Source organism: Lactuca serriola, chromosome 9 (genome assembly GCF_051521515.1).
Source record: "Lactuca serriola cultivar US96UC23 chromosome 9, Lser_US96UC23_V15, whole genome shotgun sequence".
NCBI classification, from domain to species: Eukaryota; Viridiplantae; Streptophyta; class Magnoliopsida; order Asterales; family Asteraceae; genus Lactuca; species Lactuca serriola.
In genome coordinates this window covers 145,719,869-145,739,926 of record NC_136416.1, presented here as the reverse complement: position 1 = coordinate 145,739,926, position 20,058 = coordinate 145,719,869, and the positions used below count along the sequence as shown (strand labels likewise).

At 35.2% G+C, this 20,058-nt stretch overlaps 4 protein-coding genes across 4 annotated transcripts; 2 read left to right on the top strand and 2 right to left on the bottom strand.

The window, feature by feature from the left end:
• Window positions 1-4,818: 4,818 nt before the first annotated feature.
• Window positions 4,819-9,754, top strand: LOC145072652 (DEAD-box ATP-dependent RNA helicase 3, chloroplastic-like). The gene is made up of 10 exons (XM_079019118.1): window positions 4,819-5,379; window positions 5,552-5,685; window positions 5,846-6,260; window positions 6,359-6,457; window positions 6,544-6,768; window positions 7,470-7,847; window positions 7,939-8,085; window positions 8,221-8,316; window positions 8,400-8,746; window positions 9,556-9,754. The coding sequence occupies exons 1-10, from the start codon at window positions 4,921-4,923 to the stop codon at window positions 9,632-9,634; spliced, it is 2,379 nt and encodes a 792-aa protein (XP_078875244.1). The 5' UTR covers window positions 4,819-4,920; the 3' UTR covers window positions 9,635-9,754.
• Window positions 9,755-10,067: 313 nt separating this feature from the next.
• Window positions 10,068-11,218, bottom strand: LOC145072653 (uncharacterized). Its single transcript, XM_079019119.1, has one exon. The coding sequence runs from the start codon at window positions 11,087-11,089 to the stop codon at window positions 10,184-10,186; it is 906 nt and encodes a 301-aa protein (XP_078875245.1). The 5' UTR covers window positions 11,090-11,218; the 3' UTR covers window positions 10,068-10,183.
• A 2,161-nt stretch (window positions 11,219-13,379) lies between these two features.
• Window positions 13,380-14,667, top strand: BNS (bonsai). The gene is made up of 4 exons (XM_079020114.1): window positions 13,380-13,529; window positions 13,635-13,726; window positions 13,826-13,879; window positions 14,418-14,667. The coding sequence occupies exons 2-4, from the start codon at window positions 13,648-13,650 to the stop codon at window positions 14,480-14,482; spliced, it is 198 nt and encodes a 65-aa protein (XP_078876240.1). The 5' UTR covers window positions 13,380-13,529; window positions 13,635-13,647; the 3' UTR covers window positions 14,483-14,667.
• Window positions 14,668-16,732: 2,065 nt separating this feature from the next.
• On the bottom strand, window positions 16,733-18,770 carry LOC145074147 (uncharacterized). Its single transcript, XM_079020561.1, has 3 exons — window positions 18,052-18,770; window positions 17,293-17,739; window positions 16,733-17,221 (listed from the first exon to the last, which is right to left on the bottom strand). Exons 1-3 carry the CDS (start codon window positions 18,671-18,673, stop codon window positions 17,058-17,060), a joined length of 1,233 nt encoding a protein of 410 aa, XP_078876687.1. The 5' UTR covers window positions 18,674-18,770; the 3' UTR covers window positions 16,733-17,057.
• Between the last annotated feature and the right edge of the window lie 1,288 nt (window positions 18,771-20,058).

The following is a 20,058-nucleotide window of genomic DNA, read 5'->3' as shown; positions in this document are numbered from 1 at the left end:
CTCTAAGCTTTCTAAAGTCATTACACGGAGGATTTGTGATTGTTATTGCTACATAACAATCAAGGTAATATCTTGAACCCAATATTATGTTAATATTGATTATCATATGTTAGATCTAGGGTTTAAAGTCTTGGATGAATTGCATGTACAATAGAGAAACCTAGATCCAAGCATTAGGGTTTGTATGAGCACATAGGATGTTCTTATGGCCAAAACCCATCAGTGGTATCAAAGCCTTGATTGGTTTCTATTGTATTGATGCTTTGATGAAGAATAAGGAGAGAGGAGGCTGCCCAAAACGTGTGGAAACCTTAGAGAACAAGTTCACCATGTTTTTGGGGCTTAAGGGTCCTTTAAATAGTGAGGCTATTAGGGTTATATAACAAGGAAACCCTAATTTGAATGCTCAGGCCCTAAGTAACCCATGGACTCCCTCCTTAGAGGCCTTGGACAATTTCTAATGGGTTTCCCCATAGAATTCGTCCACTCCATCCTCTATGGAGTCCCTTAGCCTAATATTCAACTATCACACAATTGACAGTTCTAGTCCCTCAAGTTTAATTAATGTCTTTTAGCCACAAACTTAATTCTTATTAATTCTTGACTAATATTAATTAAACAACATGATTTCTCCTTTAATATATTATTCTCACAATATATTAATAAATCATAATTAATCCTTTCTCTCCATAATTCATCCTATCAAGTTGCTTTGGTGAAGGCAACCCAAAAGGACCATGCACCATCGGGTCAAGTACATACCAAAATAGTTATGGACTTAGACATTAATCCAACACTAACAACACCTCAGGGGCCTCTACCGGCGACGACCTCCTGAGCAGCGCATGTAAGCTGATTTTTTTCTTTTTCGATTTTCCCTTGTTAGTGATCAATTGAACTATTCTAGTTATATGACTGTTATCTCTAATGATTTGTGTTTAATGATTGGTGGTGTAGTTTTGTTAATTTCTTGATTTCTCAAATAGGGCTTCATGTAATGGGGGTGGAGTTTGTGTCTGTTTTGATTGCTGCAACATAGCATTTTGGGCTCAACACACTTGCATTTAAGGATTGGTGGTAGAGTTTTTTATGTGTTATTGAATTAGTTTCTGGTAATGCGTGAATAAAGGTTATATGTTATTGGATTAGCTTTGGTCATTAGGATATGTGTTATGGATTAAATTGTCAAATGTAGATCAAATGTGTAAATGTGTGTATAAAGGTTTTGTCTAGATTTATACCAGAGTTTTGCATTTTCTCAACTGATTAGGGTTAAATTTGGTGTTTGAGAGATATTAATCTCTTATGAATCTAGTATCCGATTGTTAATCGTACACCTCATGTTTTGTTTGACAAGAAAATAAAAGTAAATTGTTTTTGGTTATTTAATTATCTACTTTTAGAACCTTATTCTTTGGAATTTATTCTTGCAACTAATGATGTGTTATTAAATTATCTACTTGGAGGGTAATATAGTCATTTTATACAGTCAGTTAGATGCAAAATCAAAAGAAAGTTTCAGTCAGAAGTTAACTCGGTCAGAACTTTTAACCCAGTCAACTTCTAACCCGGTTAGTAACTATCAAACGACCTCTAACTTAACTCGAACTAAACACTAGTAAATTTGTTAGTTTATCTGCTTGATCGTCGTATCAATGAACTTATTTGCTAAAGGATTAGGTTAGTGAATATTAATCTGGTCATCTTAGGAATCGATAATCAACGAAGTAATAATCCATTGTACTTCCATTAAATCAACCATAATTGTCACACCCCAAACCGAGACGGTGGAAATGTTCGGGGGCGGAGGACGTCATGTACAGTATCACAATAATTGCATCATAGTAATCAAAGTAAACACAACCATTACATTGATTAAATAAAGTATTTACATCTGTTCGATACATAATTTGTATGAAAACAAAATGTATAACAAAAGTATAAAAGACGCGATTCTAAAAGCTCCATCTTCTCAAAACCTGCGGGTGTACCTGTCTACCGGTTCCCTGAGAATACAAGTGGTTTTCTGTGACAACCCGAACCTTTTTCTGTTAACGTTAGCCGTTTCCGTTAATTAAAATTTGAATTTTTATTTAGTTCCTTCAAATTCTTATGGTTTGGAAAATCATTTAAGTTATATAATTAAATTTTATATAAGAGTCGGAAACAAAATCGCGCGAAACCCCGAGTTTCTTCAATAATCAATCCGGCCTGATTGGTGTTCACGACCGTAAACCCGTTCACGGTTGGTGGACCCCATCACTAACCATGAACTCAGTCTATACATATGTGCTCCTAACACTCATTTATATTTTTCTGGCCGAATACTCACCCATTCTCTCTCTAACATCTCAACCGCAAACACAAAAATACCCCCATTTTCTTCCGAAATCATCAAAAATCACCTTTAGGTGTTGTTGTGGAACCTCTAAAATGCGTTTTTCATCAAATCCAGTATTGTTGTTCTTGAGTTCACAGCCGCAAACCCTTCAAATCTTCAAATCTTTAAAGGCCGAAATCAGTTCACTGCCGTGAACCCTTTAAACCTTCATAATTTCTTCAAGAACAACTGTTCACGGCCGTAAACCATTCAAAGGGTTGTTCACGACCGAGAACAGTTCACGCCCGAGAACAACTCACGACCGCAAACCTTCCCACGTCGTGAACTTGGCTGAAAACCCACTTTTTCAGATTCAATTGAGTCTCGGTAACATTCCTAAACTAAAAGCAAGTGTTTTCCAACACTATAATTAATGGTTTCGCTAATATTAGGCGTATATGTGTTTAATTATTATTAGGATTTTGTTAATTCCGCGTGCAACAACTTGAAGGTCCTCATTCAGTTTCACAGTCCGACACTTTCACGTAACTAACAGTGAGTTCATATCCTTATGCTTTTACTATTTTTAATGTTTTCAGGGGGAATACAAGCCAAACACAAATGATTTTGTGAACTCATACAAAAGAATTTCAACATGTTTAAAACTTATGCAATTGATACAACCAAACGATTTCCACATTTTATAAAATATTTAGATATTTTATCCCTTTTGTAACATGTTGAGCATAAGGGACGTTTTCTACTTACAATCAATATTGCATAGTTTTCAGATCAATACACGAACCAAGTACATAACATACATGCAAACTATAATAGGTATAGTTTGAGATTTCAATACACAGTTTTACGAATTCAAAGCTTATACATTAACAGACATATAAACTATGACATACTTAGTTTATGATATACATTACTACTTTCGGATTTCAAGAATACAACATTAAATAATTATTTAAGTATAATTATTGCTACACTACAAGTATACAAGCGGATTCAAATACAAGAGAATAATACAGAACCACACGTAAACTAGTTAATACAGGGTTATGAGACATTACTTCAATTGTACCCTTCGGGGTGCTGGCTAAATCCCATCATAGTATAACCAGAGTCTCCTAGAGGGAGAGCGTGAGATTTGTGAATAGGTCTATTCGGGACTAACTATCACACACCTAAACTGCTAGCTACAGTTAGGCAAACATGCCTGGGGTGACAAATGTCATAACTTTCAACGCCTGAAGAACGTTGTAGGGGTCACTAGGTCATATCAAACATGGTTATACGACTCACAGCAGTATAAACTAACCATTGTTTACGGGATTTCATTATTCATTAGTTTTATTTTAATTAATAGAACTACTTTACATTACACTGGAGGATTTCAGGTGATACAAATTATGGTTTTATTTTAAGTAATGAACCTACTATACATACTGGTGGTGACCAGGGTTTTCAAATAGAATATTCTATACATTGCTAGTAATAGCCAGGGTTTTCATACAAAGGGTATTTCATTCAAAACAACGATATACAATACAGCTGGTGGTAACCAGACACATGAACTAGTAAATTATACACTACTACAAAACACAGTAACAAACATACATGTTAGAAAATATTGGATTTTCTTGGGAAGCATACAAACATATATTAGAAAGTTTGGTAGGTTTGAGGAAGCATTCAATAGGGCATAAGAAGAATCCTACACTCCCACACGAGATGGTAGTAGTAGTGAAGTTTACGAAGGAGGTCCAAGTACACGTCGCATGAGTGATGACGATTCGTATATGACAGTGATACGAGATATTATTGCAGAAAATATAATCACATTGCGGAGATGAATGTAATATGACACTGTCTGTGATATTCTTTATGAATTATTTACAATTTGTATTTTGCTTTTGTATGAACTTAATTTATGATCTTCTTTATGAATTATTTACAATTTGTATTTTGCTTTTGTATGAACCTAATTTAAATATTATCATGGTCTAATCAGAAAATTACAAAATTATAAATTGGGCGTAAAAAATTGTTATGTATAAAATAGTGTAAAGTAGTAAATCATTGAAAATATGTAAGAATGTCTTTTTTAGTCATTTTACATAGTTAAGTCAAACACTTTTTAAAAACAATTTTTAATTTTTGTTGCTTAAAAGTTAAACCAAACACATTTTAAAAACTATTTTTATAAAAAATCTTTTTACAAAAGTGGTTTTACAAAAAGGACTTTAAGCTTTAAAAGTAATCCCAAACTTAGATCTTGAATTTGAGAAGGAATTTTGTGAGTGTAGGTCAGAATGCATAAACAAAGTTCCAACACATAATTAACCAAATGTTTAATTTACATTAACAGAAACTACATTAAACGAAATAATTTACAAAATCATAATTCTATATAGTATACTCTTGGCTAAATATCCAGTAAAATCACAAGAGAAACAAACAAAAATTGGGTACTATAAATTCGTGGGTTTAGTCACAGGCAAGAGGTAGAGGTCTGCACTACCATACATCCATAAACCTCTCACCCTTATCTTCCTATCCTTTTCCGAAATCCCGCCACCAGCACCACCGTCATGTCGTGTTCTTCCTCCATCATAGGCGTCTCCTCCATTTTCCCGAAAACGCCTTCTTCACTAGAGCATATCTCGAAGAAAACCACTACACCCTCATCCCCTTTAGCTTTTCCGTTGTCTTCCGATAAAACCCACTTCACTTCCCTATCCAGACTCAGACATAACAGCGTCGGCGTCGGCGTCGGCGGAGGTGGTTCTACTTTCGTGGCGTCGGCAATTGCGGCGCGGAATTCAGTTCTTAGTGAGGAGGCGTTTAAGGGTCTTGGTGTGTTCGAGGAAGGTTCTTCTTTGGAAGACGATGGTGATACAGAGTATGACGATGAGTCTGAATTTGAAGCCTCCATTGATGATGGTAATGATGACGATGATGATGAACTTTCAGTTCGTAGACTGGGGTTGCCTCAAAGACTGGTTGAAACTCTTGTTAAGAGAGGAATTACTAAGCTTTTCCCAATTCAAGTAATTTCACCATTTCTTCCCTTTTATTTATGCACTTCTTAAATGCTTCTATTGCTATTACACCTTTCAATTTCAAAACGTGTATCCAAAAATCTTAGTATTTTGCGATTACAATTGTTTTAAGGTTGTTTTTGTCGAAATTTAATTGTGATATTAATTTTTGGATTTTTAGAGAGCCGTTTTGGTTCCTGCATTAGAAGGCAGAGATATTATTGGTCGTGCAAAAACAGGAACAGGGAAGACTTTAGCCTTTGCAATTCCTATTATCAAAAAACTCACCGAAGAGGATGAACAAAACCGAAATAGGTACATATGCAAAAAAATAATAAATAAAATGTTCTTTTATATAAAAACATATTTTCACTTCAAATACAAAACAATTTTCAATATACACTTTGTATTTATTTATCCCAATAATTTATAGGATCTAACTATTTTTTTCATTCTTTTTTTATTTTATATAAAGGATTGTGGGACGAATGCCAAGAGTTTTAGTTCTAGCACCTACAAGAGAATTAGCAAAGCAAGTAGAAAACGAAATCAAAGAATCTGCACCTTATTTACAAACAGTGTGTGTGTATGGTGGTGTGTCTTACACATTACAAAAAAACCAACTGAGTCGTGGGGTTGATATAGTGGTTGGGACACCCGGTCGACTCATTGACCTGGTGAATAGTAATATTTTGAAATTAGGGGAAGTTCAGTTTTTGGTTCTTGATGAAGCTGATCAAATGCTTGCGGTTGGTTTTGAGGAAGATGTTGAAGTTATTTTACAAAAACTTCCTTCACAAAGACAAAGCATGCTTTTTTCAGCAACTATGCCTGGTTGGGTTCAAAAACTCTCTAGGAAATATTTGAAGTCCCCCTTGACTATTGATTTGGTCAGTTTTTTTTTTTTTTTTTGACATGTTAACATTCCAATTTACATAATATTTTCTTCTTATTTGTCTTAAACTATGTCATGATGCTTATTAAAAAGGTTGGTGATCAAGATGAGAAGCTAGCAGAAGGTATCAAGCTCTATGCTATACAATCCACCTCAACTTCAAAACGGTCAATGCTTGGTGATCTTGTCACTGTATGACCATTGAATTTTTTTTTTTTTTAATTATTATTTTGATTAATGAAAAATCTTATATTTATAAAGTTGAGATATGGATTTAGGTATATGCAAAGGGTGGGAAGACGATTATTTTCACTCAAACAAAAAGGGATGCAGATGAGGTGTCATTAGGGTTGACTAGTAGTATTGTTTCAGAGGCATTACATGGTGACATATCTCAACATCAAAGGGAAAGAACACTGAATGGATTCAGACAAGGAAAGTTTACAGTGCTTGTTGCTACAGATGTTGCTTCTCGTGGACTTGATATACCTAATGTTGATTTGGTATGCTTTTTTTGTTTATATATATCTTGTAGTTATTATATCCGAACAAAATACAGAAAGTCACAATGTAATAATGTACTTTCACCATTTTTAATCTCTTGTAGTGAACTATTATATTTTAGGAAAAATGACACAAATGCCCTACGAACTTTCTAGGGTTTACCTGTGGAGTCCCTAAAGTTTTTGTCGGGTGGTCCTTAAACTAGGATATGACATGCTCTTTTAGTCCCTGTCAACCTGTAGTAGCCGGTTCAGTGACCTGTTAGACAAAAAAAACTCACATTGTGCCCCTATAAAGCCAAAAAAATAAGTTCGGGGGTCAATTCGTACAAAAAAAATCTCTTTTTTCTTTTAATGCCGATTCACACTCAATTCGTATTGATCTCCGAACTTATTTTTTTGGCTTTATAAGGGCACAATGTGAGTTTTTTTGGTCTAAAAGGTCACTGAACCGGCTATTACAGGTTGACAGGGACTAAAAGAGCAGGTCATATCCTAGTTTAGGGACTCATAAAGTCCGACAAAAACTTTAGGGACTGAAAGGGTAAACCCTAGAAAGTTCATAGGGCATTTGTGTCATTTTCCCTATATTTTATCGATTTAGCCACCGAACTATCAATCCAATTATTATTTAAAAAAAAATAGTTAAATCGACTAAATCAATAAAATGACGAAAGTACGTTGCTATTTCTTGCATTTAGGTTATCCACTACGAACTACCGAACGATCCGGAAACTTTTGTGCATCGATCAGGTAGAACGGGGCGCGCAGGAAAGGAAGGGAAGGCGATTTTGATGTACACAAATAATCAAAGGAGGACCGTTAGATCTCTGGAGCAAGATGTTGGATGCAAATTTGAATATATAAGTCCGCCAGCTGTCGAAGATCTATTGGATTCCTCAGTCAAACAAGTAATCGCTACCCTTTCATGTGTTCATAACGACTCCATAGAATTCTTCACTCCAACTGCCCAAAAGTTAATTGATGAAAAGGGTACACGGGCTCTCGCTGCAGCCCTTGCACACATGAGCGGTTTCTCCCAACCACCATCTTCCCGTTCTTTAATCACACATGAAAAGGTATGTTATATGAAATTATGAATAACGAATATATTTATTTTGATTCTTGTTATGTTTTATATAAGGGTAATTTTGTAATTTTGCGTGATAGGGATGGATGACGTTGCAAATGACGCGGGATTCTGAGTCGTCGTTGCAAGGGTACATGTCTGCTAGAACGGTTACTGGATTTTTGTCTAGTGTGTATGCTACGGCTGCTGGCGCACTTGGAAAAATTCATGTGATTGCAGATAAAAAGGTATAAAAAATAACAGTTGGTGGTGGGTCCACTAGATACAAGATTTTTGCTTTTTGTAATATATATATATATATATATATATATATATATATATATATATATATATATATATATATATATATATTTTGTCATCAGGTTCAAGGTGCTGTTTTTGATCTTCCCGAAGAGATTGCTAAAAATCTATTAACTAAGGAGATGCCACCTGGCACCACTATTACAAAAATTAACAAGGTGAAGTTAATTTCGATTTTAAAATTATTTTTGTTTTTGTTAATTTGTCATATTGAAGATAATACAACGGATATGAATTGCAGTTGCCTGTGTTGGAAGACAATGGTCCAGCTAGTGATTTTTATGGAAGGTTTTCAAACAGGGAGAGAAGTTCACGAGGTGGTGGAGGTTCAAGAAGGGAAGGTTCCGGTGGGTCCCGTGGTTGGGGTAATAATAGTCGATTCTCATCCGGTGGTGGAGGGGATAACTTCCGGCAAGGCGGTAGGAGTGGCGGTAGAGGTGGTGGTGGTGGTGGTGGTGGTAGTTGGTCAAGCGGAGGAGGCTCTAGAATTGGTGGAGGGTCGAGGACAACCACCGGTGGAAGTGATTGGTTGATTGGCGAGAGACGATCTTCATCTTCACGCTCTCCGTCATTTGGAAATAGGGACAGGTAGTATACATTGCAGAATGCACTATTTAGAAGTTTGCATAAGTCGTTTAGGCCCATTTGTTATGCATGAGATATGACACAATCAGTTGTACTGTGTTTGGTGTCGAATAGATTTACAAAAATTGCAATTATTTGGTTCACACAAAAAGGTGGGAAACAAACTTGTTTGCGAACTCTAGTCTTTGCAAAAGACGTAAATGCCCTCCTCATCCTCGTCATTAAAGATAGCGTTCCAAAAAGCTTCCTGTGCCGTGTATATTTGTTACATCGGCTTAATAAGTTTTTCAAGGCTATTTTCGATGATAAAGATGAGGAGGGTATTTATGTCTTTTTCACAGATACGAGAGAGAGAGAGGGCTCTTTTGGGCGGGACAAAAAATTTGCAATTTTTGTTCGATTGACATCAGTACCGATTTCAGTCCAATGCAAACTAAAGACAGTAAAACATAGCGTGTCGTGTGTGATTGCATGCTCAAAGGGCTAAATGCAATAAATAACAACATAGCTTAATTTCTTTCTAGTACAACATTGTACTTTAAAAAAATATATATTGAAAATTCTACCCAATTATGACATCATATGCTTTCGGGACATTACTTGTAGAACTCCACTCAAAACCGCTTTATATTTGGATGACACAGTTATAATTGGGTAGATTTTTAAAAGCCTTGTAATGGGAAGAAATGAAATTAGAATAATATAATAAAGAAATAACAGAAGTAGGTTGCTATTTATTATATTTATTCATTGGCCAACTTTATACAAGTAAAATCCGAGGGTTATACTGAATGAATGTGTGAATAAAACAGAAATCTTGCGGGTCCATGTTTCCACTGTGGGAGGTCAGGGCACAGGGCATCTGAATGCCCTAAGAAGCAAGACTATTAATTAGTTGATGCTCTTCTGTTCTTCAAGTGTTAACCATCATTGCTCCGGTGAAAAGGGGTGGAGGAGGCCACCAACTGCCGCCCATGCTGGCAGTCGGTGTGCTTTGAATCTTGGTCAAAATAGGAAAAAGTGGATAAACATGTGCTTTCGATGCATGATGCTACAGAAATCTAATGGCGAAATCAGTAGATTATCTTTATGTAGCAGCAGCTTTTTCCCATGTGTTCCCCTTCGGATTGTTGATTTTTGTCTTATTGAGTAATTACGTTTATGTATCAAAGTGATTTTCTTGAATTCGTTATTAATCAATGAGTGTTTCCTTCAATTATGTTTATGTATCAAAGTGATTTTCTTGAAATCGTAAAACTGAAGATATATCATCTGCTTCTCACCAATCGTCATCAAGAAGACAACATATTCTTTGATCAAAACAAATTCAAACTGCAAATTTGAATAGATGAGCAACAAAAATCAAGATTTTGCATTCGACATTGTCTTTCAACAAGGAGGAAGTTCTTAACATGTAATCTCTCTATGTTTTAACTCATTTCAGCTTTCAAATAAAATGTTGATAACTGATCGAAAAACCTGACCTCTTTTGTTCTTCAAAATCTCTCTCACACCCTTTTCATCAGGAGCCATTCCAAGAGCCTTCATCTTCACCACCATTTCTCTACCTTCTTCTTCCTTTCCTACCTTCACAAACCCCTCCATAACCACCACACATGTCGCCGGATTCGGTCTAATCCCCTTCCCCATCATCTCCACAAAATACTTCTTCGCTTCCCCTAACAATTTCTGGTCACCGGACCCCGCCAGAGCCTTGATTAACACCGAGTAAGTGTAGGCGTTGGGCAGGACGCCGGAAGCAAGCATGCGCGTATACACCTTCAGGGCTTCTTTAGCTTTACCAGCGGCGGCGTACGCTTCGATAACAGCCGTGTGCGCCACTACGTCCGGCATCTGGCCTTTATCTTTGATCTGGGAGAACAATTCAAGCGCTTCGTGGGTGAGTCCGTCTTTAGACAATCCGTCGAACATCTTGACTGCACTATCGTTGAGCCCTTCTGTGCGTATTTTGTGAAACACTTCCTGGAGATTTGTGGGGTCATCGGGTTCTTGGATTACTGGGGATTTCTTAAATGGGTCGTACGGTGGCGGTAGCTTCCTCTTGTCGATCTCTTTCACGGCTGGCGTTGGTGGCGATTGGGAATCATCGTCGGATTCGGAGTCGGAGAGTGAGAAGTTTACCTTGGTGTTGCGCTTTGGGGTGGTTGTTTGTTGAGAGGAAGTAGTGGTGGTGCTGTTAAAGAGTCGGGAAAAGAAGTATTCGTTTGGGGGTGTGGGTGGAATGGGGACAGTTAACGGTGGGAGGTGGTGGCGGAATAAGGAGGTTGAAGAGAAGAGAGTTTGATGTTTGAGCTTGAAGAAGAGGATGGAAGTGATTCTCGCCATGTGAATTTTGAATCTTTGGGTTTAAAGTGCAGAGAGTTGGAGATTTGAAATCATGAAGAGACGTAGAAGTTTCTGGAATGAAAATTCTGAAGCCATTGACAATTTAACACTATGAAAATTTTGGTCCTAAGGGAAATTCGAAGCGTACGGGATGAGGTATAGAGTTAAAATCTTGGAATAAAAGTGAATAGCTCATTTTAAACAAAAATTGAATAAAAACATAATAAATATTTCTGTAATTATGTATATAGTTATGTACAATTTATTTACAAACTAGTTGTGAGATTTGTATGTTATACGGATTTAGTAAAACAAAAAATATATATAAATGTTTAAACAAAAATTTATTTAATTTTGAAATTTTAGATTTGAAATTTAAAATTTGAATTTAAAAGGAAACATATTAAATACAATATATAAGTACTAATATTGTAATTTATTGACTATTTTTAATTAAGGCAATTAGTAATTGGTGTGTAAATTTGATTATTAATTAAGAAAAGATAAAAAAATGAGAAAATGACAAATGGAAAAAAAAATTATTCAAAAAATACCAAAAAATGACATGTGTCCAAATTAATGTAAGAGTGACAAGTGGCAAAAAAAACCTTCATTTATTAGAGAAGATATGTATTTATAAAAGAAATCAGAATTTACAAAAATACAATGAGAACTATTATGTCATTTGTGTTAAATTAAACATTATTTTTCGTTAGAAGAAAGATATGATTGTTAGTCAACCTTGGACATGTGTAAATCTTTATGTTTGTTATAAGTTTATGTAATATTTGATGTTTTTTTTTCTTCAAGACAAGAGCTTCATAACTATATACTATTTGGAAAACAACAAAACAAGTTAAGAGCTTCATAACTATACTATTTGGAAAACAACAAAACAAGTTAAGCAACTTTAAAAAAATGATAAACAATTTCGGTAAAACATGCAGAATAACTTCTGCAAAACAAAAACCGAAAAATTGTAAGCCTAAACACACTATTTAACATGGTTTGGTAGATATGCTCTTATCCTTATGATGATTGCTCTCTTGAAATCTATACAAACATACATACATATATCTAGCATAAAAATGTTGATGGAGATGTGTGTCTATTTATAGGCAAACATACAGATATGCTAAATATGATGAGCCATACATATCCATAATTAGGCCATAAAAGGAGTTAGTCGATTACAAGACGTCATGTAGTTGCTTGAAGAATCTTCAACCTTGAGGGGTGTGTATGGCCACATGCCATGCACCTAGGCAACACATTCTTCATGCATAAGACGTACTCATTATGCATGGAGTGCATTCAACATCAAGCAACATATTCTTAAACCTCCATGATCTACCCAATGTATTCTCCGCCCCAACATCGAATTCTCTACATCAGAAGCGCATTCTCCATGTCAGGAGCGCATTCTCCATGCTTTAGTAGGAGTGTATCTCCAACGGCGGAGCACATTCTCCAAGTGCGCCTGGTTACTTTGCTAAGGACTTCACCAAAATTCAACACACATTGATGAACCACACTTCATTGGTGGTGGACTAGACTTTGTTGGTGATGAACCAAACATTAATAAAGAAAGAAATAATATCCAGTCACGGAATCCTAGTAGTATCCGGTGCCGAATTCGTCAGAGAAAGAAACCTAGAAATTATTTCATCGATGACTCCAATTTGGAAAATCCTTACACCTTTTTCCAGCGACGACTTTGATCTTGAAAACCTAGCTAACCTCGTGTGGTTGCCGCTGCCAAAAAATCCTAATCCTAATACCATAAAACCCAAGCCAACATAGGTTCCGACGACGTTAGGTTTTAGCGTTGAAGGCAACTCACAGGTGGTTTAGGGTTTAGTAGTGAAGGAAGCTCCAATAAAGGTGACTTAACGGCAGTGAAGGTGGAGACGAACAAATGACATGAAGGTGGTGATCCGACATAAGGGGTGACTCTAGACTTTTAAGAGTATGTTCATTTATTTTCAGAACCCTCAAACCTAATGTGTGCATGTTCTTAGTTTTCATCCCCAAATGATTTATTGTTTTTTCTAGCAAGTTCTTGTATTTTGGTTTAAACGATTTCACGAAAATGTTTGATATCACCGGAAAACTAATGTTTGTTAGAGACTCGTGGAAAAAAATGACCAAAGAGTTGTTGAAGATGATAAACTCGTCTGAAACCTTCAATAACCGATAAAAAAGCTATTTTGTTAAACATCTGCAATAAATTCAATAGTAAATGACGTAAAAAAAATTAGGCAGAAACGATAGTTCATTAAGACTTAATCATTTTCCCTTTTTGCAATTATTCTCCATTTTCTTCAAATCCCTCCCCCCTCCCCCCTAACAAAATTCAAGTAGACAATTTATTATCCATTCATCCCTTTCTATCCAACTCCTTTCTCCGGTGTGAAGCTTCATCCACGACAACCTCACTGTAAGCCCCGCTCTACTTGTTCGATTCTTTGACTAATGTATTCGCATAACAACGATGCATCATTAGAAACTAATTTCATCTTCTTTCCCTCTGTAAATGATGTAGTTAGGGCCCAAGAATGGCACAAGAGTTAACCCTAGGGATTTTAATTGACGTCGTCGACGACGAATGGATGAGAGATACTCTTCCTGACGATGGTACTTTACTTCTTTCACTTTCTTTCTTGAAGTACTAAAAGCTTCATGAAATTGGAGAATTTATGCTTAAATTAAATGGTTGATACTCTGTTTTAACAGATCTCGCGTTACCCCCATCACTCGTCCCTCGGAATGATGATGCTGAAGATTCCAGTATGTTTTCTGTTGTTGTTAACAAACAAATATTTCTATCTATTTATCTTCTTAGGGTTTTTTTTGGTGTCTGCTTTATTTACGACTGAATAACTGAATCGCATGTCTTGTTTTGATCGTGTTGTTAGTATTTATCTATCAATTGAACAAAACTTGCATGGTTTAGCATTCTTTGAACTCCATTGATGCTGTAAAAACCAGAAAACCTTCCCAAAATTCATTATCAGCTTTCTCTATATTTTGCCCCATTGATGTTCTTAGGGTCTGTTTGCCTTTGGTATGATGGAATGGAATGGAATGAACAGAATAATGGAATACTCCATTGCATTCCATTATGTCAAACAAACAACAAATTTTCATTATCATTTATAAGTTGCCTGTGTAGATCCTCTGAATGAGTACAAATACATTCAGTATCATTTATAAGCTGTCTTTATTAAATCATATTTCAAATTTATTTAAACAAGAATATTAAAATGGTATTCATTAATTGTTGCTTTGTATTTATGTAGTTTGATAAAATCATTTTGTTTATCAGATCATGAGGCACCACAAGGGGATGGAGATATTTGGCATGATCTTGCACTTGGGTCAACTCAGTAGTACAGATGTTGTCTAACTGCATCTTTGTTACACATCTTCTAATATTTTCAAATTTCATTACAAATGTTATTAGCCTTATGTTATCTTACCCTAAGGTGGTGTTTTTTTTTTTTTTTTTTTTTTTTGAGATTACATTGCTTTCTTTATATAACTGTTTTGAATTAGAGCCACAAGATTCAGCGATATATGTTTGGTTAGTCTATTTAATGTTTCGTTGAGCAATAGTTGAAATCCTATATAATTATAAACTTCAGAATGTGGGAGGATAAAATAAGGATAAAATAAAGCAAACCTGGATAAGGATAAACATCAAACAATGACATTGGTTTGATAATTGTAATTAATCTTTTTGTTCCCAAGACGACTAAAAAGGTTTGCTTTCTTTTATGCTACGGGTAGTGGTCACATCCAAGCCATCATAAAAGCGCTGAGTTGCCAACTCACTGCGATGTCAGCTCTATCACTAACTCTATAGATATTGGAAATGATTATCACTCCGCATTATTTATATTTATATATTTTTAATTTTTTTTAACATTAGATTAAATAAAAAAACATAATTATAAATTTAAGTAATCATTTTACTAATTAAAAAATCAGATAAACATATTAAATTTTAAAATTAAATAAACATATATAGTTATATATAGTTGAAGGTTTAACTTAATTCAAATAAAAATGAGAGAGTATAATAAAATTAAAAGGCAACCTCAGGATCAAATTTGTAACTTATGTTAAACCAAATATGAATGTCCTCCTGTTTACTTTTTGGCTGTCTTCTTCACCTTGGAAAACGGGTCCATTATCATTTTCTTTTTTTATTTCGATGGATACAAAGGAAAATGGGGAAAAAAGATCAAATGTGTGACCGTTGCTGCTGCTGCTGCTTTTTTATTCGTCGTCTTCGTCCGTCCTTCCATCCACGCCACACCTAAACCACCGACCTTAGGGGCGGTGTTCGCGCTTCCTTAGGTTGGATACATCAGCAAGACGCGTGGGTTAGTCCTCTCACTCTGATTAGCCTTAAGCTATGTCTTCAACCCAACTAAAGAGCTTTACGGGACATTTTTTTTAAAAAAATTTAATTTTTTTAATACTGGTTTACAACGGAAAAATTTAAGCCTTCCAGCTAACGGACATGATCCCATCCTCAAAGAAATGACACAAGGATTGAATAGATGTCTAATTTTGAATGTTAATAATGCATGGATTTGACATACAATTAAAAATGAGGGATAACTTTTTCGTTAATAAGGTCAAACTGAGTATAAGATTCATTTTGCAAACGTTTATGGGTATCCTGTGCTTAATTTTAAATAAAAAATGAGGAATAACTTTTTCGTTAATAAGGTCATATAGTTTAGGGATTTTTCTGGCTATTTCTCTATGTTTAAAAGTTCTCTCTCTGTGTGTGTGTGTATATATATATATATATATATATATATATATATATATATATATATATATATATATATGATTAAAGATTTTAAATACTTTCAGAGAAAAACCGAAACCGAAAAAGGGGAAGTTGAAGAACCGAGAACCAGAATGTTACGTATAATCGGTTTCCAATTGCCGGCAATTGGTTCCGATTCAGTTCCAACGATTGTTTCTCATCCCAAATTACCATATACTTTTTCATTCATTTTTTTTCTAGTGTAATATCATCTTAAAAAAAATGAAATGTTATTTATCCACATAACATTTAATGGTGAAAAAAAAACAATGACCTTCGTATGAAACCAATAACACTTTGGCAACTAGCCGTGTCCCCATGGTCACAACCACCCAAGAAAGTATTGGTATTATACAAAAAGATTAGATGGTGTTTGCAAAAAGGTCATTCTCATGCAAATACCATCCCATTCCAATGGCACGTTTTATCATCTCCCTAGCAATTTCCTAGGTTGATTACACAAGAACAATAGCAAAATACCCACAAGAAATCCAATCCAAATTAGAATTGAATAAGATTTAAATTCTTTGTTTTTGCCAAGACAAAAGGAGGATAGGATCTTACATTGTTTAAAACCATCATTTATGACAAACAAGATAAAAACAGGACAAATTTATTCTGTTCAAAAGTGTCACGTGAGATATAAACAAGGACACAATGGTTTCAAAAAAGCCCAAGTTATGTTCGTACGTTGGAATTGAAATTCATGCTGTGGCTGCTAAAACCCAAATTGCATGGTTCAACAACACCTATCGCCACAAAGAGCTCAATCCACATTGAAATTGGATCTCCCAAATAAAAAGAGGTTCTTGCATTAACATGATTGATTAGAAGCAATATTTTGACAAATCATACATAAACTAAACACCATGTAACACAAAAAAACAAATGAATAGCATGCCAAAAGCATTTCTTTCATTAAATCCATTTCATCTACAACCTAAATTTTATCACGTCAGTATTAAACCCTTTTCAAGATCCAACCAAATCCAACTACTTGTAATCAGTACCAAAATTGTGAACTTCACTTTTTTTGGGCAACCATTTGGTCATAATCACCCCTCAATGTTTTGTTGCATTATTTGACATGTAAACAAGTAAGATTGATGAATAGAACCACTAATCATGTCCAGATTCAGACTCTGCAGTATTAGTAGTAGTAGTAGTAGGTGGAGCATATGAGTAAGCAATCACAGAAGCTCCAATAACAATGGACATTCCTATACAACTCCATAACCATTTCCTATACCCCTTTTTCTTCTCTCTCTGCCTTCTTGCCACCTCTGCAAAAGTTCCCACAAATCAAATATCTGTTATAGGGTTAAAAAGGTAATTAAGATATAAGAGATCATACCCATAGATTCAAGGTTCTTTTGGGACATTTCATGGATCATAGCCTCATAGTATTGCAGCCTGTCTTTCAACCTGGAGATCTCTTTATCTTTGGATCCTATCACCACCTCTGCCGCCAGCTCAGCTTCCGCCTGAGCTTCAGCTTTTGCCATGGCTTCCCCCACAAATCGAGCATAAACAACTTCCTGAGAAAACTGCTTCATTTCATTAATGTCAAACTGCATACAACCACCTTCACTTGAAGGTGTTTCAAGAAACTTGAAGCCAGTTTGAGATAGTAGAATCTTGCTGAATTTCTGCCATTGAGTGTGCATTCTAGCAAGTTCTTGTTCGGCGATCTTCCGCTTCTCAATCTCCTCAATGAGAGTGATTCGTGTGGTGTGCAACTCTGATTCTAGGTTGCGGCTACATGAAGCTAAGTTCATAATAGATCCATCCGAAGAGAAATCTGTGTCAAAAGTTACAGTTTGTGTTTAGATGATATTACTATCTGTTGAATCAATAGAAGTATGATTCAATAAGAGCAGATTCTACTGTGTTTGATTGGGATTGGAACTTATGCCAATGGAACAATACTTGAAATTAATTGCTAGAAAATTCTGGAAAGATGGAGAAGAGATTAGGGTTTATATGTTCTAGTCTTTACTTTGAACAAACCATCGAGAAACACTCAGAAATGAAGTAGGCAATAAATAACATATAATCAAATCTAGAGCAGGAGCACACAAGTCAACCAGATTTAAAGAAACGTTTTGTTTACCTTCAATGGCGTCATAGAATTCGCCGATTTGATTAGAAATGACGCTCATATTCTCAAGCCCTAGTCTCCCAGAATCATTCAGGTCGCTCGAGCTAGCAACACTGAACGAATCACATCGAGGATCTACAAAGTCTTCATCATCATCCGCACTTTCACCTTCAACCTCACCACGATTTCCATTTTCACCCCCTCCTCCAATCAAACTACTCTCAACCAATTCGTCTTCCCCATCAAGCAACGTCTCAGCTTCATTTCCAACCGACTGGGCCCCACTTCCCTGAACCTCAAACCCATCGACTCTCCGATTGGCGGAGTTTCCCCCACCACGCCCCTTCCGATTAAACACGTACGGCGAGGACGAGACAGAGCCAGATGAAGAATAATCCAAAATCGGAGTCGGTTCTGGAGTCGTGTAGAGAGCAGGTGATATGTAGATGTGATTCAATCTCTTCCTTGCTTTCAATTTCTCCTCCTCTTTAGCTTCATCGTTTTGTTCTACATGATTTTGAGGATAGTTAGGTTTGTTGGCGGAGGGTTGTTGGCTCTTGAGAGTCGACGAATTCGTGCTCGGATTTCTATGTTCTAGTAGATTTTCGAGAGCAATTGTCGTGAACGTCGGCATAATTCTTGATTCTTCCTTCTTCCCTTTCTCCCTCCCTCCCTCCCTTCCTCTCTCTTTGTGTGAAAGAGAAGTCGTTGGGAGCTGGAGACCTAGTTTTTGGGAGCTGCTATCACAACACAACAAAGTATACAAATATTGCGTAGGGAGGTGCGCCGATACTCCGATACGCATAAGCAAACTTACATAAATGGCCCCTCCACGACTTCATTCTTTTTTTATTATTATTACTTCATTTTATCTTGTTTCACAAGATTTATTGTTGAAGACTTTTAGAAAAAATTAAATATTTCAAAATTCATATGTTAATTTTTTTTTATATACTACTTCAATCTTCATTTTTTTAATCACTTTTTTTTATCTTGTTTTACAAGATTTATGTTTATAAATTATTAGGAAAATTTATGTAAATTGAAAATTTTACATAAATGATCCCTCTAATGTTTCAATGATGGTTGTTAAGATCCCGATCTTGATTTTAAGATCTTATAATTTTAAGATCCTACTTGTGAAAAACAATCTCGATCATATTAGCATCTATCTGAAAGCAAGATCTATATTGGGATCTTAGGATCCCGACTAGGATCTTAAGATTTTAACCCGATGTGATAATACCTCTTTAGTCTTTATTATATAGTTGAGCCTCAAAAGATCGTCCATACAACTTAAAATCGAGCATCACATGTGAGGCAAAAAGTCTCATTAAGTATTATCATTTCGTCTATTCATCTTGAATTATACACAGAGCATTATGGCACTCATGATACTATCATTATGATCTAATGTATTTAGTTGTATATGATGACAATTATCTTATTTTTTTTTATGTTTTCTTCCTAATTTGTGTGGTTTGTAACAACAAGAATTATGTTTCATACTTAAAAAGTTAAAGTTACTTACATCATCGATGCCTTAGTGAATATCAATTCTAATGAGTATTGTACACATGTCTTAGTGAATATCAATTTTAATGAGTATTGTACACAAGGCATTGCAAACAAATTTGAAGACTAGTTGATTTTAATAGGATCTTTTGATCTCGATCCGATCTTACGGTTACGATCTTGCAAAACATAAAATGATCTTACGTAAGATCTCGATCTTAACAATCTCTAAAATCTTTTATCGAAAAATTATTCATATTTTAAGAGCTTTAAAAAAACATTCATATTTTTAAATGTTATAAAAAATTATCATTTAAAAAAGTCATAATACCTTTTAACCACAAACTTCATTTCGCCTTTAATCATAACACGTTGTGTTGGTTTTTTATAGCATCAATACACTAAGTCATGGCATCGGAAACAAAAAAAAAATTACTTAAGTGTACATGCATCCTAAGATATAGATTTTACTAGTTTCAACAACGTACTTTAAAATCAATCTGA

Bases quoted from the DNA above. Each gene is read 5' to 3' on its own strand.
- LOC145072652 (XM_079019118.1), top strand. From the start codon at position 4,921: ATGTCGTGTTCTTCCTCCATCATAGGCGTCTCCTCCATTTTCCCGAAA. The intron at 5,380-5,551 runs GTAATTTCACCA...TTGGATTTTTAG, and splicing joins CTAAGCTTTTCCCAATTCAA to AGAGCCGTTTTGGTTCCTGC. The intron at 6,458-6,543 runs GTATGACCATTG...ATATGGATTTAG, and splicing joins TGCTTGGTGATCTTGTCACT to GTATATGCAAAGGGTGGGAA.
- LOC145072653 (XM_079019119.1), bottom strand. From the start codon at position 11,089: ATGGCGAGAATCACTTCCATCCTCTTCTTCAAGCTCAAACATCAAACT.
- BNS (XM_079020114.1), top strand. From the start codon at position 13,648: ATGGCACAAGAGTTAACCCTAGGGATTTTAATTGACGTCGTCGACGAC. The intron at 13,727-13,825 runs GTACTTTACTTC...CTGTTTTAACAG, and splicing joins AGATACTCTTCCTGACGATG to ATCTCGCGTTACCCCCATCA. The intron at 13,880-14,417 runs GTATGTTTTCTG...TTTGTTTATCAG, and splicing joins TGATGATGCTGAAGATTCCA to ATCATGAGGCACCACAAGGG.
- LOC145074147 (XM_079020561.1), bottom strand. From the start codon at position 18,673: ATGCCGACGTTCACGACAATTGCTCTCGAAAATCTACTAGAACATAGA. The intron at 17,740-18,051 runs GTAAACAAAACG...CTTTTGACACAG, and splicing joins ATTCTATGACGCCATTGAAG to ATTTCTCTTCGGATGGATCT. The intron at 17,222-17,292 runs GTATGATCTCTT...GAACTTTTGCAG, and splicing joins AAAGAACCTTGAATCTATGG to AGGTGGCAAGAAGGCAGAGA.